The sequence below is a fragment of the Loxodonta africana genome, chromosome 1, assembly GCF_030014295.1.
Source record: "Loxodonta africana isolate mLoxAfr1 chromosome 1, mLoxAfr1.hap2, whole genome shotgun sequence".
Taxonomy (NCBI): domain Eukaryota; kingdom Metazoa; phylum Chordata; class Mammalia; order Proboscidea; family Elephantidae; genus Loxodonta; species Loxodonta africana.
In genome coordinates this window covers 210,713,382-210,733,041 of record NC_087342.1, presented here as the reverse complement: position 1 = coordinate 210,733,041, position 19,660 = coordinate 210,713,382, and the positions used below count along the sequence as shown (strand labels likewise).

General features: G+C 39.4%; 1 protein-coding gene across 8 annotated transcripts in view; it reads right to left on the bottom strand.

The window, feature by feature from the left end:
- ADGRG6 (adhesion G protein-coupled receptor G6) overlaps positions 1 to 19,454 on the bottom strand; it is a 163,038-nt gene extending 143,584 nt beyond the window's left edge. For 5 of the 8 annotated variants that reach the window (XM_010588714.3, XM_023553043.2, XM_023553106.2 and 2 more), the window contains exons 1-2: positions 18,869 to 19,454; positions 4,799 to 4,899 (exon numbers count right to left, since the gene is read on the bottom strand). In XM_010588714.3, coding sequence (XP_010587016.1) covers positions 4,799 to 4,899; positions 18,869 to 18,870 — 103 coding nt within the window. In that variant the 5' untranslated portion in view covers positions 18,871 to 19,454. Of the gene's footprint in view, positions 1 to 4,798; positions 4,900 to 18,868 lie in introns of those variants that run through there. The other 3 variants (XM_010588758.3, XM_010588804.3, XM_023553142.2) reach the window with 2 other exon arrangements.
- Positions 19,455 to 19,660: the final 206 nt, after the last annotated feature.

The following is a 19,660-nucleotide window of genomic DNA, read 5'->3' as shown; positions in this document are numbered from 1 at the left end:
ATGGAGTAGTTCTACACTGTAACACATGGGGTTGCCACGAGTCAGCAGCTGACTCGGGTGGCAGCTAACAATCAAAATGATCACGAGAAAAATATACAAACAACAAAAAAAGCACAAAACCCACTCTGCCCAATCACCTGCCTTCCAGAACTATGCTGTGCTATGGGCTAGAAAGTACACAATTCAGGTCAGACTGTACTTTCAGAAATATTTCCCCTTTTAGCTGTAGATGTATCATAGATATTAGAATTAACACCGAACCTCAAAACAATCTGCTGCTATCATCGATTTTCAGGAGAGAAGGAAGACTCCTCCCGCAGCGCTCGTGACTAAGGCTATCCTGTGTGGAAAAAGGCCGCTGGTTGCCTAGGAATTCACCGGCTCTTGGCAGTTTGCTTCCCACTCTACTTGAAGCCATAACCCTCTGTCTGCTTGGGGTATTGTTATTCATCTCCAGAGTCCTGGACTGTCACGACACACAAAGAGAAATTATTTCAAATGCCTTTCAGAGATTCTTATCAAGTGGAAAAAGACTCAGAGTTAAAAGTTACGTGACTAACGGTCAGGTAACATTCACTTCTATAATTTCACTGGCCATTTTTTTCAATGTGGTTGGATTTTTTTTAACCAAATAAATTTATTAGTTTTGGTTTTTTTTCCCCCCAAACTACCAAAGTAATACATGCTCATTTTAACAAGCCAAATAATTCAGAAGTGTATAAAGCTCTGTCTTCCCTTCCTTCTTCCAGCCCCATGCCCCTGAGATAACTTAGTATAAAAGCCTACTATGTATTATTCCATGTTTTATTAATATGCTTATCCAATCTTATACAAACATACATATAAATAATACATCCCAGTTTTTAATAACCTATTATAAAAATGGGATAATCTTAATATTGTTTTTTGTTTGTCTCTGTGCTTGTTTTTTGAGTTTCCCTAAACTGCTGGCGCTTTGGCTTTTTTTTTTTTTTTTTGGTGAAAACATTCACAACCAAAGAGGTACCATTTCAACAATTTCTACATGTACAACTCAGTAATACTAATTACATTCTTCAAGATGTGGGACCATTCTTGCTGTCCTTTTCCAAATTAATTTGCTTTTTAATTTAACACTATTATCATGGGCATCTTTCCAAGCCAATATATTCATTTTGACCACACTGTTTGAATGGCTGCACAGTATTTCATGGTATGACTGTAATTTATATAACAAGTTCCCTGTGGATGACTCTTTTCCAATTGTTTGCTATTATAATGCTACAGCTAACATATGGTAACATATTGCTCTACATATTTATTATGTTTTTATTTCTATAAGACAGACATCTACATATGGGAGTAGTATGTCAAAGAGTATACACATTCTTAATTTTTAAAAAACTGTTCTCCAATTGCCTTCCCAAAAGATTAAGCCAACAACTTTGATAATACTGGATATTTTCAACAACATTGTGTTGTCTTAATTTGTATTTCTGTGGGATTGGTTTAAATATTCCATTGTTATATTACTGTAATTATTATTATGAGTTATATTCATCACTTGTCAAGAGGCAATGAGTTGTTTTTCTATGTTAGCTTTTTTTTCCAACTTGTCTTATTATTTAAATTTATTGTGCTTTAGGTGAAAGTTTCTACATTAGTTTTTAAAATCCTAAAGAACAAAAACCTATACTGTTTGCTTTTTAAGTGCCCTATGAAAATACAAACGTTAACTTATCCATTAAGAAACTTAACACTGCAGTTCTACTATATGAATTAAATTTACAGAAGCTATCCATAAGATTCTATTCTAATTTATAATCATTTGAACTGTGTCAATTTTAACAAACAAAAGAGGTTTTGCCCATTCTCCAACCTAGTTATCCCAGTCAAATTAAAAAAAAAAAAACACTGACAATCGAGAGCAAGCCACACCTCTGCAGGTTACTACTAAAGGGCAAAGTGATAGAGGGGCTGAACTGGGGGAGACCTTCTGCAGTTGCCATCAAGTCGATTCTGACTCATGGTGACCCCACGTGTGTGTCAGAGTAGAACTGCATTCCACAAGGGTTTAGATGGCTGATTTTTCAGAAGTAAATTGCCAGGCCTTTCTTCCAAGAATTGGGGGATAGGGAAGGCTTATCTTTGGTGGTAATATTCACAATGAGATCTGAATGTCAAAAAAGAATCCAGCATGTGAGAGTTAGGGAAAAAAAGATACTAGGAAGGCCCAGTGAAGAAACAGAAAAGCCAGTGTGTCTAGAAAATATGAGGGTGAAAAAGGACAGTAGGACAATAGGATGGATTGCAAAGACTGAGGGAGAAGACAGGAATCAAGTGTCCTGTTGGAGTATGCAAAGCTTGCGATGTCTGTTATATATATGAGCCCTGGTGGCAGAGTGGTTAAAGGTCTGCGATTTGAACCCACCAGCTGTTCCACAGGAGAAAGATGTGGCAGTCTGCTTCCATAAAGATTTACGGCCTTGGAAACCCTATGGGACAGTTCTACTCTGACCTATAGGTTCGCTATGAGTTGGAATCGACTCAACGGCAATTTTTTTTTTTTTTTAATGCTTTGATTTACACAAAAATAAGACTTTGAAAATTAGATCTCTCTAAAGTTGTAGTGTGCATTATTTTAAATATGTTGAGTTCACTGTAAGGAATCTCATGCTGAGCTCTTATGAGGCAAAAATTATATATTAAAATGCTAACAATAACTCCTAAGGTATTTTTGTGAGTTCAGATATTTATGTGTTAATTGGTAGCACTTTAAGTGACCCATGGCTACAGAGAAACAGATACAAAACATTCTAGCTTTATGAGTGAACACAGCAAATTTTCACAAAACGTTATGTAAGGCACACAAAGAATTAGGTAATGAGAGAAATAAAGTTTAAAAAATTCTTATATGAGATAGTAGCTTACAAACAAATCTAAGTACTTTGAGAATGCATGCCTTCTTAAATTTTGCACTCTAAGTGCTTCTCTTGCCTCAACCTAGTCCCAGCCCTGTTGATTCTTTAACTAGTCTAAAATACGTGTATTGTTTCACTTACCCAAATGATTAAACTTCTGAAATGGGCATCTATCAATGAAAATGCTGACATCTAAAATTGCCAATTTGAGCTGGTCTGGTTTGAAGAAGCCTTAAAACCAAAAGCAAACCCAGTGCCGATTCCGACTCATAGCGACGCTATAGGACAGAGTAGAATTGCCCCCATAGAGTTTCCAAGGAGCACCTGGCGGATTCGAACTGCCAACCCTTTGGTTAGCAGCCATAGCACTTAACCACTATGCCACTAGGGTTTCCTGAAAAAGCCTTACATACTTGCAAAGGTAAAAATAAAAAACCAGACCTGAGCAGACTGTAATCTCAGAGTTAATCTTGCCTCTTGTGACTGGCTCAGAGAAGAGCACTTTCAAAAAGTAAGAAAAGTGGCTCCACACCATACATCACACAGATTCCGTATTTCTTTCTTTTCAGGTCTCTTTATAAGTTTATTTTCACTTTCAAGCAATGACTCAGTATCAGAAACAGTGACTTTCCAATGAAATCGAAACAAAGACCAAAAAATTCCTCCAAAGATCAGTTTTGTGTGAAGTCACTAAACAAGTGCCAGAGGTTTTCCTAAGTAAGGAGCTGAAAAACCCTTCAAATACTTGGTGGTTTGGAAAAATAAGTACCAACATATTAAAGGCAAGTTGAATATCTTGACCTATGAAAAAGCAATTTAAGTAGAGAATTTATCCATATGATTATTTAAAAGCATAATTTATAGGTATACATATTATAAATATGAAATATAAAAAACCTTGATTAAATCCCAAGTAATAAAGTGAGTAGTTATTTTCTTGACATTTTACTTTTATTCTTAAAAAAAAAAGATAGTAAACTGAATCAATTCAACAGGAAAAAAGTATAACAGAATGGACCGAAGGGAAATGGCAGTTTGCACGGTGACAAAACCAAGTAATGAAGAAAAGCTTTACTTTTTAACACCATTCACAATTCTCAGGCTCTGACTGGCGTATTCATACAATTACCTGTTTACAGAAAATTTAGTTTCAACAACAGCTAAAAGGACCATGTTTCAAAATTCAGGGAAAAAACGTAATAACAAAAACTAGATATTTTGATTCCAGAAAAATCTGTATTTTAAAATTAACTTCTTCATACCAGTTTAAGTAAACTAAACTGTGTAGCCTAAAGACGTAATTTCAAATTCCTATTTCATACTGTAACACGCTAATAAAATGCAAATGAACTTAAATGGCAAAGTCTATACCTTACATAAATTACTACATTAAAAAATATATACATATTGCCATCCAGACTCACAGCAACCCTATAGGACAGAGTAGAACTGCCCCACAGGGTTTCCAAGGAGCAGCTGGTGGATTAGAACTGCTGACCTTTTGGTTAGCAGCCAAGTTCTATATAACTACACAAAAACAGAAAAAAGAAGGGAATTTAGTGTGTATATTTATTCAACAGAAGAAAGAGCTAGCACTTACTTCACGTCAGATATGTACTATCTCATCACTCAATATGGGCTAGATAAATAAATAATGCTAAAATACAATGATATTTTAAGAAATATATTCATCAGAAAATAAACCAATGATTAAAGTAATAGTATTGACATAGAACTCAGAGAATATAAAGAGGCGATGGACAGAAAAACCTGTAAGGACAGAAGTAGAATAATATCCCCATAAATAAAGCTGAGATGGCTTAAATAAGCAGAACACTTAGACTGAAAGCAATGTAATCATCATCAAATTCAGGGCTGAATGTGAGAGTCTTTCTTACCTGAGTGAGGGACACATACGATATATAAAACAAGTAAGAATAGAAGAGGACCTGGCTTCCATTTCCAGCGATAGCTCCACATTCGACCTGCGTGAAACATCCTGCAAGGGAACAAAGTAAGACTCAAAACACTTAGCACTCAGTAAAGCATCATGGCATTAATAGTAAAAGTAGGTTTTCAGCAGGAACTGTAAAACAGAAACCTTCTTCAGTTTTGCTTCCAAATAAAGAAGAAACTTCAGAGATTATAATGAACTTATCATTTCCTCTAAGTTATTACTTAACCTGTGGTCATAGTTGATTCTGATTCATGGTGAACCCATGTGCTGCAGGGGAGAACTGAGCTCCATATGGCTTTCTTGGCTGTAATCTTCATGAAGGAGACTGCCAGGCCTTTTAACTGATGTGCTGCTGGGTGGGTTCGAACCACCAACCTTTTGGTTAGCTGATGTTGTTAGTTGCCATCAAGTCGATTCCGACTCATGTCGATGCCATATTGTCAAGTGCAAACCATTCTGCACCCACCCAGGGACCTTTAAGTTAGTTAGGCAAAAGGTAAAAACAAAATGATGTACAGTAAAACCTGTGAAAGCCAGAACCTATGTAAGGTGGAAACCTGCCAGAGAAGGAAAACTCAAAACTAACAAGGTAGGATTCTTAGCAGAAAGCGATAGTAGGCATCCTGTCAAAGGCAGAAAACTTGCAAGACCTGCAAAAACAAGGCAGTCCATCAGGTTCCAGCTCTCCCAGGTTTCACCATATTTTATTTGCTAACTGGTCCTACCTTCCTTACCAGAGTCTATATAATAGGTGATTTCTGCATGAAGATGGGAAATATTCAGGCAATTAAAAAAGAAATCATTTGTTTAAAAAAAAAATAGAGCAATTTCAGCTTCAGCCTCAAAAGACACAAGCCTACCTGGGTAGCAAGAAGAAGATGTTTATATCAATCTCCCCTATAAAACCAAAAAACCCACTGCCGTCGAGTCAATTCCAACTCGTAGCGTCCCTATAGGACAGAGTAGAACTGCCCCATAGTTTCCAAGGAGCGCCTGGCAAATTTGAACTGCTGACCTCTTGATTAGTGGCTGAAGCACTTAACCACTACGCCACCAGGATTTCCATCTCCCCTATAGAGTCCCAGAAATTCTGACTTTAAGAAAACATTATCATATTATAATATCTGCTACTTTACAAATGGAAATATTAAAAATAAAATTAAACTATTCAAGCTCTCTTCTTCCCCCTAAAATGAAGCATGGAAGCACCAACTTAAAAAAATAGATTAATTTCTTGATATTGCAATAGCTATCAATGTTTTTAAATGGCTGGTAGACCTGGTTGTGCAGTGGTTAAGTGTTCGGCTGATAACCAAAAGGTTGGCAGTTCAAATCCAGAGCTGCTCCTTGGAAACCCGATAGGGCAGTTCTGCTCTGCCCTATATGAGTGGGAATCTACTTGATGGCAGTAGGTTTTCTGGCCTAAATCTGTATGAAATATAATTTTCACTTTAAACATGAAACTACTGTAAAGAAGAATTATGAGATTTTTCAAAGCACCACCCCTCCATCTAACATCATTTACTAGTTTCTGTAATACTTGTGGTCTACTAAAAAAAAAAAAAAACCAAAAACCAAATCTGTTGCCATCAAGTCGATCTAGACTCATAGCAACCCTATAGGACGAGTAGAACTGTTCCAAGGAGCAGCTAGTGGATTCAAACTGTTGACCTTCTGGGTAGTAGCCTGACTGATTTAGAGAGGAGAATCCGTATCATCTTGGCTCAAAGCAATGGTGAGCTATCTTACATTGACTCAATACCATCAAAGGGGGCAAGCCAGCAAAGGGGCTCCAAGAATAAGTCAACTGCCGTAAGGGACCATCAGTGGACTGGTTAACCAGAGAGTCATGAAGTGGCCAGGCAATGAAGTAACAGTAAGAACTCTCCAGAACATCTTAAGATCTCCAACAAGCAGGTGTTACTTTTAAAATAAAGGGTAATTGACAGTCATTTTATTTCTATAAAGAAAGGCAAATAACAAGATACTTTGGGGTCACAGTAATACCTTCTTTACCTGAAAGTTGCTTATCTGGGGAAAAACATGTAACACTAAAGAGAAAAACAGAGAAGTAGGAAGAAAAGACTAGATTAAGCTAAAATAGATATCAAATAATTCCTGAGCTGGACTCAAGCTTTTATTTCAAATCTGTCTCTTACTGTGGGAAACCATGTAGTAGCAAAGAGAACAAGGCAGACCTGGGATTGTCATTTGTCAACTATGCAACCCTTGGAAATTTTACTTGACCGCCTTGTGCTTCCTACTCCTCATCAGTAAAACAGGAACAGTTCTTGTATCTACTCCATAGAGCTGCTGAGGTAATTAAGAAAGATAATGTCTTTCAAAACTAGTGCATAATACTCAGCAAGTACTCGATTTACCCACTGCCATTGAGTTAATTCTGACTCATAGGGACCCTATACAACAGAGCAGAACTGCCCCATATGGTTTCCAAGGCTGTAAATCTTTATGGAAGCAGACTGGCACATCTTTCTCCCCAAAAGCACCTGGTAGGTTCAAACTGCTGACACTTGAGTTAGCAGTCCAGCACTTAACCACTTCACCACCAAGGCTCCTACTATCATCCTAGGCATTCTAATATCAGCTTGGTTATCCAGTCTGCAGTGAAATTAAAAGAAAAGACTTAAACAAGAAAGGAAAACGATATACCAACACCATGCACCTAAATTTGTAGCCACGTTCAGAATCTCTTGGGAACAAAAATGAAATTCATTATTCACACCTGCCAGACACACAGAAATTTTCAGTAGTGTCTGAAACTCATATCAGGGCTTCATATTCACTAAAGTTCCAGCAGAATGCGTTCCCTACTGGAAAGTTAAACTAACAAAAGGCTAAGCTCTCAGGACTATTTTTTTTTTAATGGAAGGAATGTTTTCAAAAACAATCATCTAAAACATTTGAAATTAAAAGCATTTTCACTGCTTATAAGAAGCAACATGTTATAATAAATAATAATACTAGTAAACATAATAACGGACATGAGCTCTGAGGTGGCACGTACTTATATCCCGGTTCCCCAACCAACTGCACGGTTTAGAGGACAAATACCTATTTCTTCTGTGAACAGAATGCTATTCACCACAAAGAACTAGGTAACACTGCATGGCACTTAGTAAAAAAAAAAAAATAGTAGGCACTTTAAAAAGGACTGTTGTTCTATACCATCAAGTCGATTCTGACTCATAGTGACCATATAGGGCAGAGCAGAACTGCCCCACTGTGTTTCCTAGGCTGTAATCTTTACAGAAGCAGATCACCAGGTCTCTTCTTTGGAAGAGCGTCTGGTAAGTTCAAACTGTTGACCTTTCGGTTAACAGCGGAGTGCTTAACCATCACACCACTAGGACTCCTTTTAAAAAAGGAAAACTACCATTAAGTAATAGAAACCCTGGTGGCATAGTGGTTAAGAGCTACAGCTACTAACCAAAAAGTTGGCAGTTTGACAATAAAGATCATGGAAGAAAAAATAGGGACAACGTTAGGAGCCCTAATACAAGGCATAAACAGAATACAAAACATTACCAAAAATGATGAAGAGAAACAAGATAACTGGGAGCTTCTAAAAATCAAACACCTATGCTCATCTAAGGACTTCACCGAAAGAGTAAAAAGACCACCTACAGACTGGGAAAGAATTTTCAGCTATGACATCTCCGACCAGCACCTGATCTCTAAAATCTATATGATTCTGTTAAAACTCTACCACAAAAAGACAAACAACCCAATCAAGAAGTGGGCAAAGGATATGAACACACATTTCACTAAAGAACATATTCAGGCAGCTAACAGATACATGAGAAAATGCTCTCGATCATTAGCCATTAGAGAAATGCAAATTAAAACTACGATGAGATTCCACCTCACTCCAACAAGGCTCGCATTAATCCAAAAAACACAAAATAATAAATGTTGGAGAGGCTGCGGAGAGATTGGAACTCTTATACACTGCTGGTGGGAATGTAAAATGGTACAACCACTTTGGAAATCTACCTGGCGTTTTCTTAAAAAGTTAGAAATAGAACTACCATACAACCCAGAAATCCCACTCCTTGGAATATACCCTAGAGAAATAAGAGCCTTCACACAAACAGATATATGCACACCCATGTTTATTGCAGCTCTGTTTACAATAGCAAAAAGCTGGAAGCAACCAAGGTGTCCATCAACGGATGAATGGGTAAATAAATTGTGGTATATCCATACAATGGAATACTACACATCGTTAAAGAACAGTGACGAAATCTGTGAGACATTTCATAACGTGGAGGAACCTGGAAGGCATTATGCTGAGCGAAATTAGAGGCAAAAGGACAAATATTGTATAAGACCACTATTATAAGATCTTGAGAAATAGTATAAACTGAGAAGAACACATACTTTTGGGGTTACGAGGAGGGGAGGGAGGGAGGCTGGGAGAGGGTTATTTACTGATTAGTTAGTAGATAAGAACTACTTCAGGTGAAGGAAAGGACAATACTCAATACATGGAAGGTCAGCTCAACTGGACTGGACCAAAAGCAAAGAAGTTTCCGGGATAAACTGAATGCTTCAAAGGTCAGCAGAGCGAGGGCGGGGGTTTGGGGACTATGGCTTAAGGGGACTTCTAAGTCAACTGGCAAAATAATTCTATTATGAAAATATTTTGTATCCCACTTTGAAATGTGGCATCTGGGGTCTTAAATGCTAACAAGTGGCCATCTAAGATGCATCAATTGGTCTCAACCCACCTGGATCAAAGGAGAATGAAGAACACCAAGGTCACAGGATAACTATGAGCCCAAGAGACAGAAAGGGCCACAGGAACCAGAGACTTACATCATCCTGAGACCAGAAGAACTAGATGGTGCCCGGCCACAATCGATGACTGCCCTGACAGGGAGCACAATGGAGAACCCCTGAGGGAGTAGGAGATCAGTGGGATGCAGACCCCAAATTCTCATAAAAAGACCAGACTTAATGGTCTAACTGAGACTAGAGGAATCCCGGTGGTCACGGTCCCCAAACCTTCTGTTGGCCCAGGACAGGAACCATTTCTAAAGACAACTCATCAGACATGGAAGGGACTGGACCATGGGTAGGAGAGAGATGCTGATGAAGAGTGAGCTACTTGTATCAGGTGGACACTTGAGACTGTGTTGGCATCTCCTGTCTGGAGGGGAGATGGGAGGGTAGACAGGGTTAGAAACTGGCAAAATTGTCACGAAAGGAGAGACTGGAAGGGCTGACTCATTAGGGGGAGAGTAAGTGGGCGTATGGAGTAAGGTATATATAAGCTTATATGTGACAGACTGACTTGATTTGTAAATGTTCACTTAAAGCTCAATAAAAATTACTAAAAAAAAAAAAGTTGGCAGTTTGAATCCACCAGGCACTCCTTGGAAACCCTATGGGGCAGTTCTATTCTGTTCCACAGGGTTGCTATGAATTGGAATCGATTCGATGGCAACAGGTTTTTTTTTTTTACCATTAAGACAATAAACTTCTGTGACGTGGGAAGTTCACTCATTTGGAGAAAGGGGCTCATTTCCAACGCTGCTACATGAATGAGGTGTTTCCCATTCATGCTACAATGAGTATGCTTCTAAAACAAAAGCACAATTATATATCCAACGAAGCTTTGTGCTGGAAGAGGCAAAGATGAACTACAACCTCATTTCACAGAGAAGGAAGCTAGGCTCAGAGACATAGGACATATCAGTCAAACCTGGCTGCCAGCCTTACACATATTAACGGAAATAGCGGTCCAAGGAACTCACAGCTTTACTCTTTGTTGTTCTTGTTGTTAGGTGCCATTGAGTAGGTTCCAACTCATACCGACCCTATTACAACACTGCCCCATCCTGCGCCATCCTCACAATCGTTATTATGCTTGAGCCCATTGTTGAAGCCACTGTGTCAATCCACCTTGTTGGGCAAATCTACTACAAAAAACCTCTTTAAAGCGTTAAAAAGATGTCACCTTACTCTTTGTGGTACATGACAATTCTTTATTATCAATATGTGAATAATGGTTCCCTCCCAAGTATACGTGCTCTCTAAACAATACTCAGGGATCCATGCCCTTAGCTTGGCTACACACAATGCTTCCTATTTTATTTGCTCATGCAACTTCTCCTTTGCTACAAAAGATTCTGATGTTTACTGATTCTATATTCAATCTTGAAATTGTTTTACAAAAGCTGCCTGCAATTCTATCAGGTGATAGCTACAAATGATGACAAAGGGTTTGATGTGTTCCAGTTCTCAAGACTCCATCACTTTGCACAGAAAAGGAACCCAGGACAGGGTAACCCTTTGTAACCAAACATAAACCATATGACGCACCAACTTTCACCCACTTTACTGTTTACCAAAGAACAGAAACAAGTAAATTAATAATAGAACAGAGGAAGGACAGTACTGTGCGTCTTCTCAGGGGATCACTTAGCAAAGACACGTCCCTGAGAGTTAAACCATTTCCTCACAAGGATGGAAAATCCTGAACAGGGTTACTAAGGTTCTAAACAGGAACTATAAAAAAACTACAATCTTGTGTACAGTTTTGTTTGTGAACTCAAAGTTCTATTAAAAAAGGGCAGAAATATTTTTATATAAAGAGTTTGACTTCCAGAACCTGAAAGAAATTTAAAGATTATGAGAGCCAAAGTACGACCTTGAATATAGCCCACCTAAATTTAGAGACCATCTCAAGAATACATTTGACACGTTGAACACTAACGACCAAAGACTAGACAAGTTGTGGAATGACATCAAGGACATCATGCATGAAAAAAGCAAGAGGTCATTAAAGGCAGAAATGAAAGAAAAGAACAAAATGGATGTCAGAAGAGACTCTAAAACTTGGTCTCAAACATCAAGTAGCTAAAGCAAAAAGAAGAAATGATGAAGTAAAAGAACTGAACAGAGGATTACAAAGGGTGGCTCAAGAACATAAAGTATTATAATGACATATGCAAAGACCTGGAGATAAGAAAACCAAAAGGGAAGAACATGCTCAGCATTTCTCAAGCTGAAAGAACTAAAGAAAAAATTCAAACCTTGAGTTGCAATAGTGAAGGATTCCATGGGGAAAATATTAAACAATTCAGGAACTATCAAAAGAAGATGGAAGGAATATACAGAGTCACTATACCAAAAAGAATTAGTCAGGAGGTACCATGTGAGCAGGAACCAATGGTACTGAAGAAGTACCAAGCTCCACTGAACACACTGGAGAAAAACAAGGCTCCAGAATTGATGGAATACCAATGGAAATGTTTCAAGAAACACACGCAGCACTGGAAGCACTCACTCATCTATGTCAAGAAATCTGGAACACAGCTACCTGGCCAGACAACTGTAAGAGATCTGTATTTATGCTTATTCCCAAGAAAGGTGATCCCACCAAATGCTGAAATTATTGAACAATATCACTAACATTGCACACAAATAAAATTTTGCTGAAGATCATTCAAAAACGGCTGCAGCAGTATATGAACAGGGAACTGCCAGAAATCCAAGCCAAATTTAAAACAGTACGTGGAACCAGGGATATCATTGCTGATGTCAGATGGATCCTGGCTGAAAGCAGAGAATACCAGAAAGATGTGTACTTCTGTTTTATTGACTGTGCAAAGGCATTCGACTGTGTGGATCATAACAAATCATGGATAACACTCCAAAGAATGGGAATTCCAGAACACTTAATTGTGCTCATGAGGAACCTGTACATAGATCAAGAGGCAGTTGTTCGAACAGAACAAGGTGATACTGTGTGGTTTAAAGTCAGGAGAGGTGCGCGTCAGGATTGTATCCTTTCACCATACCTCATCAATCTGTATGCTGAGCAAATAATCAGAGAAGCCGGACTCTATGAAGAAGAACAGGGCATCAGGATTCAAGGAGGGCTCATTAACAACTTGCATTATACAGATGGCACAACCTTGTTTGCTGAAAATGAACAGGACTTGAAGCACTTACTGATGAGGATCAAAGACCACAGTCTTCAGTATGGATTACATCTCAGCATAAAGAAAACAAAAATGCTCACAAATGGACCAATAAGCAACATCATCATGATAAACAGAGATAAGATTGAAATTGTCAAGGATTTCATTTTACTTGGATCCACAATCAACACCCATGGAAGCACCAGTCAGGAAATCAAAAGACACATTGCATTGGGCAAATCTGCCGCAAAAGACTTCTTTAAAGTCTTGAAAGGCAAAGATGTCACCTTGAAGACCAAGGTGCACCTGACCCAAGCCATGGTGTTTTCAGTCGCCTCCTATGCATGTGAAAGTTGGACGATGAATAAAGAATACTGAAGAATAATTCACACCTTTGAACTGCGGTGTTGGATAATAATATTGAATATACCATGGACTGCCAAAAAACAAGCAAATCTGTCTCAGAAAAAGTACAACCAGAACGTTCCTTAGAAGCAAGGATGGCGAGACTACGTCTCACATAGTTTGGACATGTTGTCAGGAGGGATCAGTCCCTGGAGAAGGACATCATGCTTGGTAAAGCAGAGGGCCAGTGAAAAGAGGAAGACCCTCAATGAGATGGACTGACAAGTGGCTGAAACAATGGGCTTAAGCATAACAAGGATTTTGAGGATGGCACAGGACCAGGCAGTATTTCCTTCTATTGTACATAGGATTGCTATGAGTTGGAACCTATAGGATAGCACCTAACAACAACAACAAACTACGTGCCCAAGATTACACAACCAGCTGTGGGGAGAGGGAAGGACAAAAGATCATCTATGTCACTTGGCTTCCAGCCCAGCTCTCCTTTGTGAGAACCAAGCTACCTCTATTGCAAACTTGCTCCCCTTTTCAATCTGTATAGGCTACAAAATACAATATGCAGAGTACTGTTAAAGGAAACTTTAGAATTTAATCCTTTTATAAGAATTGTTTTAAATATGGGTATGACCCCTTGTAGATGTGACTTTATCCAAATGCACCACTAAAATAATCTACCATCTCCCGTCTGTCTACTCCTAGTGGCTTCCCCAAAAGTCACAACTTAAATAGAAATTAATGAAGAAATTTTGAAATTAGTAACGTAATTGATACGGTACTAATTCTATTAAAATCACCAACAATCAGAATTAACTTCCTTCCCCATGTCCCAACTTCATTTCTATGGCAAATCTTTTCATAAAGCGACATGAGGAATGCCAGAGAGAATACCTTAATACCTACAGTACAGTGAAAGAACGGTAATTTGGTTTATGCAAGTCTGCTTATAATTGTATTTCTTCTTCTGGTTAAAGATCATGTTCCTAAGCCTAAGCAATGAATAAAAGACGAAGTGCTATTCTATTACTCAATCTAAATCCTTTAATTAAGTTACGTTCACCCCACCCTTCAAGAAGGCCAATAGATGTAGTCTTCAAATCTGCACACATTTTAACTTTACTGAGTCATAATACGCATACTTGGTTTGTACCACAGGTGAGTGATTAAAAGTCAATCTTGAGAAATACACATATACACAAATGAGTACCTGTTATGTCCTGTGTCAACTTGATAGTCCTAACTTGGTTAGGTCATGATTCCCAGTATTGTATGATTATCTGACATTTTGTCATCTGATGAGATTTCCCTATGTGTTGTAAATCCTATCACTATGATGCTGCTGAGATGGATTAGTGGCAGTTATATTGATAAGATCTACAAGATTAGATAGTGCCTAAAGCCAATCTCTTTTGAGATACAAAAGAGAGCAGTGAGACAGGGGGACCTCATACCACCAAGAAGGCAACACCTGTGGACCCGAGGTTCCTGCACTGAAAAGCTCCTTGACCACAGGAAGACTGATGATGAGGACCTTCGTCCACAGTGACAGAGAAAACCTCCCCTGGAAGAGACACCCTGACTTTGGACTTCTATCCTACTAGACTATAGGAGAATAAATTTATCTTTGTTAAAGCCATCCACTTGTGGTATTTCTGTTACAGCAGCACTGTATAACTGGGGGATTTTGAATAGAGAGGTGGACCGTATCAATATCCTGGTTGTGATGCTGTACTATGTTGTTGTTAGGTGCCGTTGAGTAGATTTCCAACTCACAGCAACCCCACATGACAGACTGGAACTGCCCCACACAGTAATCTTTACAGAAGCAGATTGCCAGGTCTTTCTCCCACAAGCAGCTGGGTCGGTTCGAGCAGCCAAGCACTTAACACTGCACCACCAGGCCAGGGCTCCTTTATTGTACTATTCCATTGCCGTGGAGTTGATTCCAACTCATAGTAACCCTGTAGCGCAGAGCAGAACTGACCCATAGAGTTTCCAAGGCTGTAATCTTTATGGAAGCAGACTGCGACAGCTTTCTTTCACAGAACAGCTGGTGAGTTCCAACCTCTGACGTTTCGGTTAGTAGCCTAGCACTTAACCACTGCACTATCAGGGCTCCTTTATTGTACTATAGTTTTGCAAAATGTTGCCATTCAGGGAGACGGTAAAGGGTACACAGGATCTCTCTGCAGTATTTCTTACAATTACATGTGAATCTACAAATATCTCAATAAAAATTTCAATTAAAAATGTCAACCCTGAAGCCTTAATATATGTAACTGATATAACTTACTCTCAGGTGGCTTAGAGAAAAAATGATATATATGTTACACAGTATATATAATATATACAAGCATTTGAAATATGGTATTGGTAAACAATAGTGAATATAACATGGACTTCCAGAAAAATGAACAAATCTATCTTGGAAGAAGTAACGCCAAAATGCTCCCAAAAAGAAAGGATGGCGAGACTTGGCCTCAGTTACTTTGGATACGTTATCAGGAGGGACCAATCCCTGGAGGATAACATCATGCTTCGTAAAGCAGAGGGTCAGTGAAAAGGAAGAAGACTCTCAACAAGATGGACTGACACAGTGGCTGTAACAATGGGCTCAAACATATCTACTATTATGGGGATGGCACAGGACTGGGCAGCATTCATTCTATCATACATGGGGTTGTTGTGAGTCAGAATCAACTCAGCAGCACTTAACAACAACAACAACAAATTTCGAGAGAGATGTGGAGGGAGGAAGGGAATGAAAACAAAAGGGGAAAATATTTACAACAGGTGAATCTGGATAAAGGCCATACAAGCGTTCTTTGTACTCAGTCTTATAACTTATCTACAAGTTGACAGCATTTATCAAAAAAAGTTAAATACGCACACGTTTACACTGAAGTTATCAGTGTTTATCTCATGATGCCCTCATCAGTTTTGAGTACTATTGCGTTAATCACTGTGAATTTGATAAAAGAAGTATGTCTCATTTGGATTTCCTTCATTTGGATGGGTAAGTTCAAGTCATTTGTGTTGTTTTCTATTACAGTATAAATAGTTCTCTTAGTGATTTGTAATTTTTTAAACTAATTTCGATGCTAAATATGTTAAGCCTTTGTCATATTTGCTACAAATGTTTTAAATACATTAACCTTGAAGGTTTTCCTTTTTTTTTTTGGCATTACAAATAATTCCATCCTAAGTAATGTGTATAAAGTAAAGATGATACTCAGGAAGCCACATCCAAATTTTACTGACATTTTAACTGACTCAATTACTCAGTATACGTCTTTTGTAATAAATGCTACCCAATTAGAAATAAAAATGGAGACACAAAGTTTTTGCCCCTGCGCACCACATTCATTGAACAAAGTATTTTTCTATTTAGTCTAAATCCTAAATTATCTGTACAGACTCTTAATCATCCCATCAGAGACATGTAAACTCTTTGTAAGACACTTAGCGCAGTCAGAAAAATGGTCAGGTTTAAGGAAATACTTGTCAGTTTATTTTAAATACATAAACTGATTCTCTCCAAATCATTACTTCCAGAAACCACAGTGACGTGTTCAGTAAGGCAGTACAACTACAGGCTTCTAACACTTCCCATAAGCGAAGAAACAATAGCTGCATTCACCATTCACACTGGAAGAGTACAATGTCATGTAATTTATATAAGCCATAAATGGAACAGTAGCTTCATGCAGCTTGAGACCAATTAATGCAAGTCTTGTACATCTATTAAATTTCTTAGTGTATGACAAATATGCAGTCACTACAACTTCAAAACATTTAGAAAGTCTATAATTTCAGAATGCGAGTATAACCACACATATACACACATCCACAAGGGGTAAGGAGAAATATATTTATAAATAGTTTCTGTACTTGAATCTATTAAAATTAAGATTTAAAAGATTAAAACTTAAAAGATCGTCCCCCAATTTAACATTTTTCAATAAGGAATATTTACCTTGGAAAAGTTGATATTATTTCCGTATGTTCTGCTCTATGGACTTTAAACAAAAAAAAAAATATAGCTAGAATCTCGTAAGCAAGGAAAAGCTTTCAATCTAAATAACTCAATAAGGAAACTCAAATCAAGATACTAAACAAATATTTATAGGACTGAAAATTCACTTTTTTACTCTATAATGAAATAGGAGTTTTTAACCGTGTGGAATTCAAATGGACTAGTATCTTTATGTTTGTTTTCACATAATTTAATTTCATGATCAGGAAATTTTTATAAACCTGTTGACCTTCTACTTTACAAATTGGTATCTTTTTTTTTTTTTTAATATCCTTTCTTCTCCAATAAGACCTAAATACCTACAGAAATTGAAAGGAAGCAAGACAAATACCTGCTGTTAAAAACGCTACTATATTTTCAGAAAAATGTGAAGTTTAAAACAAACTCATATTCATTTCAAATGTGTCGCCTGTATGTGAGAACAGGTCTTATATGAGATTGTTGGCTGCTTCCCAAGATAAACTCTTTCAAGTTATACCTTGCTGATTCCACTGGCATCAACGAAACTTTAAAATTCACAGGTGTGTAATTACTCCACATGCAGTTTTAACAAAAATAAGGAATTCCTTTGTAATTATACTGCACACTACCAGGAACAGAGTAGCAGAATGCTAGCCTTGTGGACAGGACTTCTTTTTCTCTTTTAAAAATGTGGGCCGGTGGGGAGAGGAGGGGGCAGGCAGCGCTGGGAAGGAGAAAATGGGCCTTGAGGTGCACGTCTTACCCCAGAAATTATAGCGAAATAGGAAATTCCTCTTCCAGGAGTTGGGAGGGGGGAGGGTAAAATACCAATTTCTAGAAAATTCTGTACCTTAGTGGAAGGGGGTAAAATGTCTGTCAGGCTGTCTGCCCAAGAAGAAATAAAATATGAGAGAGAAAATTACATATTTCAAGAAAAAGCAACTTCTTAGTTGGCCACAAAAATAAGCTTGGAGTTTTTGAGAACAACCTTCTTTTTTTCCATTCTGGAAGGCCAATTGGTGCTTGGAGGCCCTTTCCCGGGTCGCTCTCAGGCCCTTTACCACTGACATAATTCCACAGGAACAAAACCTTTTAGGTTACCATTCCATCACCCGACACCCCCCAACCTTTCTAATTAGGTACCTTCTAACAGGGCCCCTCACAAATCTATAAAGTACACAGAGAACCTTTTCGCTGCGCTTTTTTCTTTTTTAACCACTCAAACAACCCAATGTTCCAAGAATAACTTCTACAGTCAGGGTGACAATGTGTAAAGTCAACATTTTCTCCACATACTAGTATCTTCCAAGCCCCCAGTGTTGATCCAGGAGAGCGCTGTCTTGGCACTGGCGGTCCCTTGGACCTAGGAGCACTGCCTGTTATTCCTTGCTGAATTTGAATGGAAAACATGTTTCCCCCATTCTTGAAGCCTTGCCCTTTTTTTTTTATTATTATGCTTTACTCCTTCCAAATGTGAGGTTTACCTTTTGCAGGAAAAAAGCTGCACACACATGTCACAGTCTGTTTGGCAACACCATCTCACTCCTCCTCAGTGCCTCCAGGAGCCAAACTGAAGACAAACCGGTTTACTTTGTCAACGCAGTTGAAGTCCTTAGAAAATCATTTAGTTGAAAGAAAGAAAGAAAAAAAACTACCGATAAAGGTGTGAAAGAATTCTGAGCTGAAAGGTGAAACTTACATGTTGGCATTACTGCGCTGAGGTCCCCCGAGGCCGCAGGATCATTCTCCACAACCTAGCACCACCTTGGCTTCTGGTTCCACAAAGAGGAGCCCCGGCGGCTGGCACGGGCGCGGAGGCTGGACTCTCCTTTACGCGATCTCTGCCGAGTTCATCAGGCTTTCCCCGAAGTCGCTCCCACCCACGCTCTGCCCTGCGCAAGGTGGACCTAGGCGCTGCAGCGTTCGAGTGCGGCTCCTCTCCCGGGTTTCCCCAGCCCGCCACGGCCAGGGGGCAGGCAGGTTCCTCCTTACAAGGAACTTCAAGAAAAGTTAGAGCGAAAATGTGGAGGAAGTTGGTCTGCCTTTGAGCTGGTGCTGGGGGTGCTCTGGGCCGAGCCGGGTGGGAGACGAGGATGAGTGGGTGGAGGGGGCAGTGTCGGCAGGTCCTCGCCCCTAGCTGGCTAGAGGCGGGCTCGGTCACCCGTTTTCTTTCTCCCGTCCCCGCCGCGGGCTCAGGCTGCTCTCCCGGGGCCAGTCACGCCGCCCGCGCTTCCGGCCTTGGGACCAGGCCCGGGACTCGGGCTCAGGTGCGGCTGCCGGGCTGCGCGGGCGTCTGCTGGGCTCCGCGCGTCGCGGCCGAGGTCATCCCGGAGGCACAGGGCCCCACCCAGGACCGTCGCCTCGAGCGCAGAAAGACCGCCGTCCCTGCGTGGCGAGGGAGGCGCTCGCTGGTCCCCGCGGTGATAGGAAAGTTGCGTGGGCTGGTGGGGGTGGGAGATTGGCGCAGACCCGAGCTGAGCTCCCGGGGGAG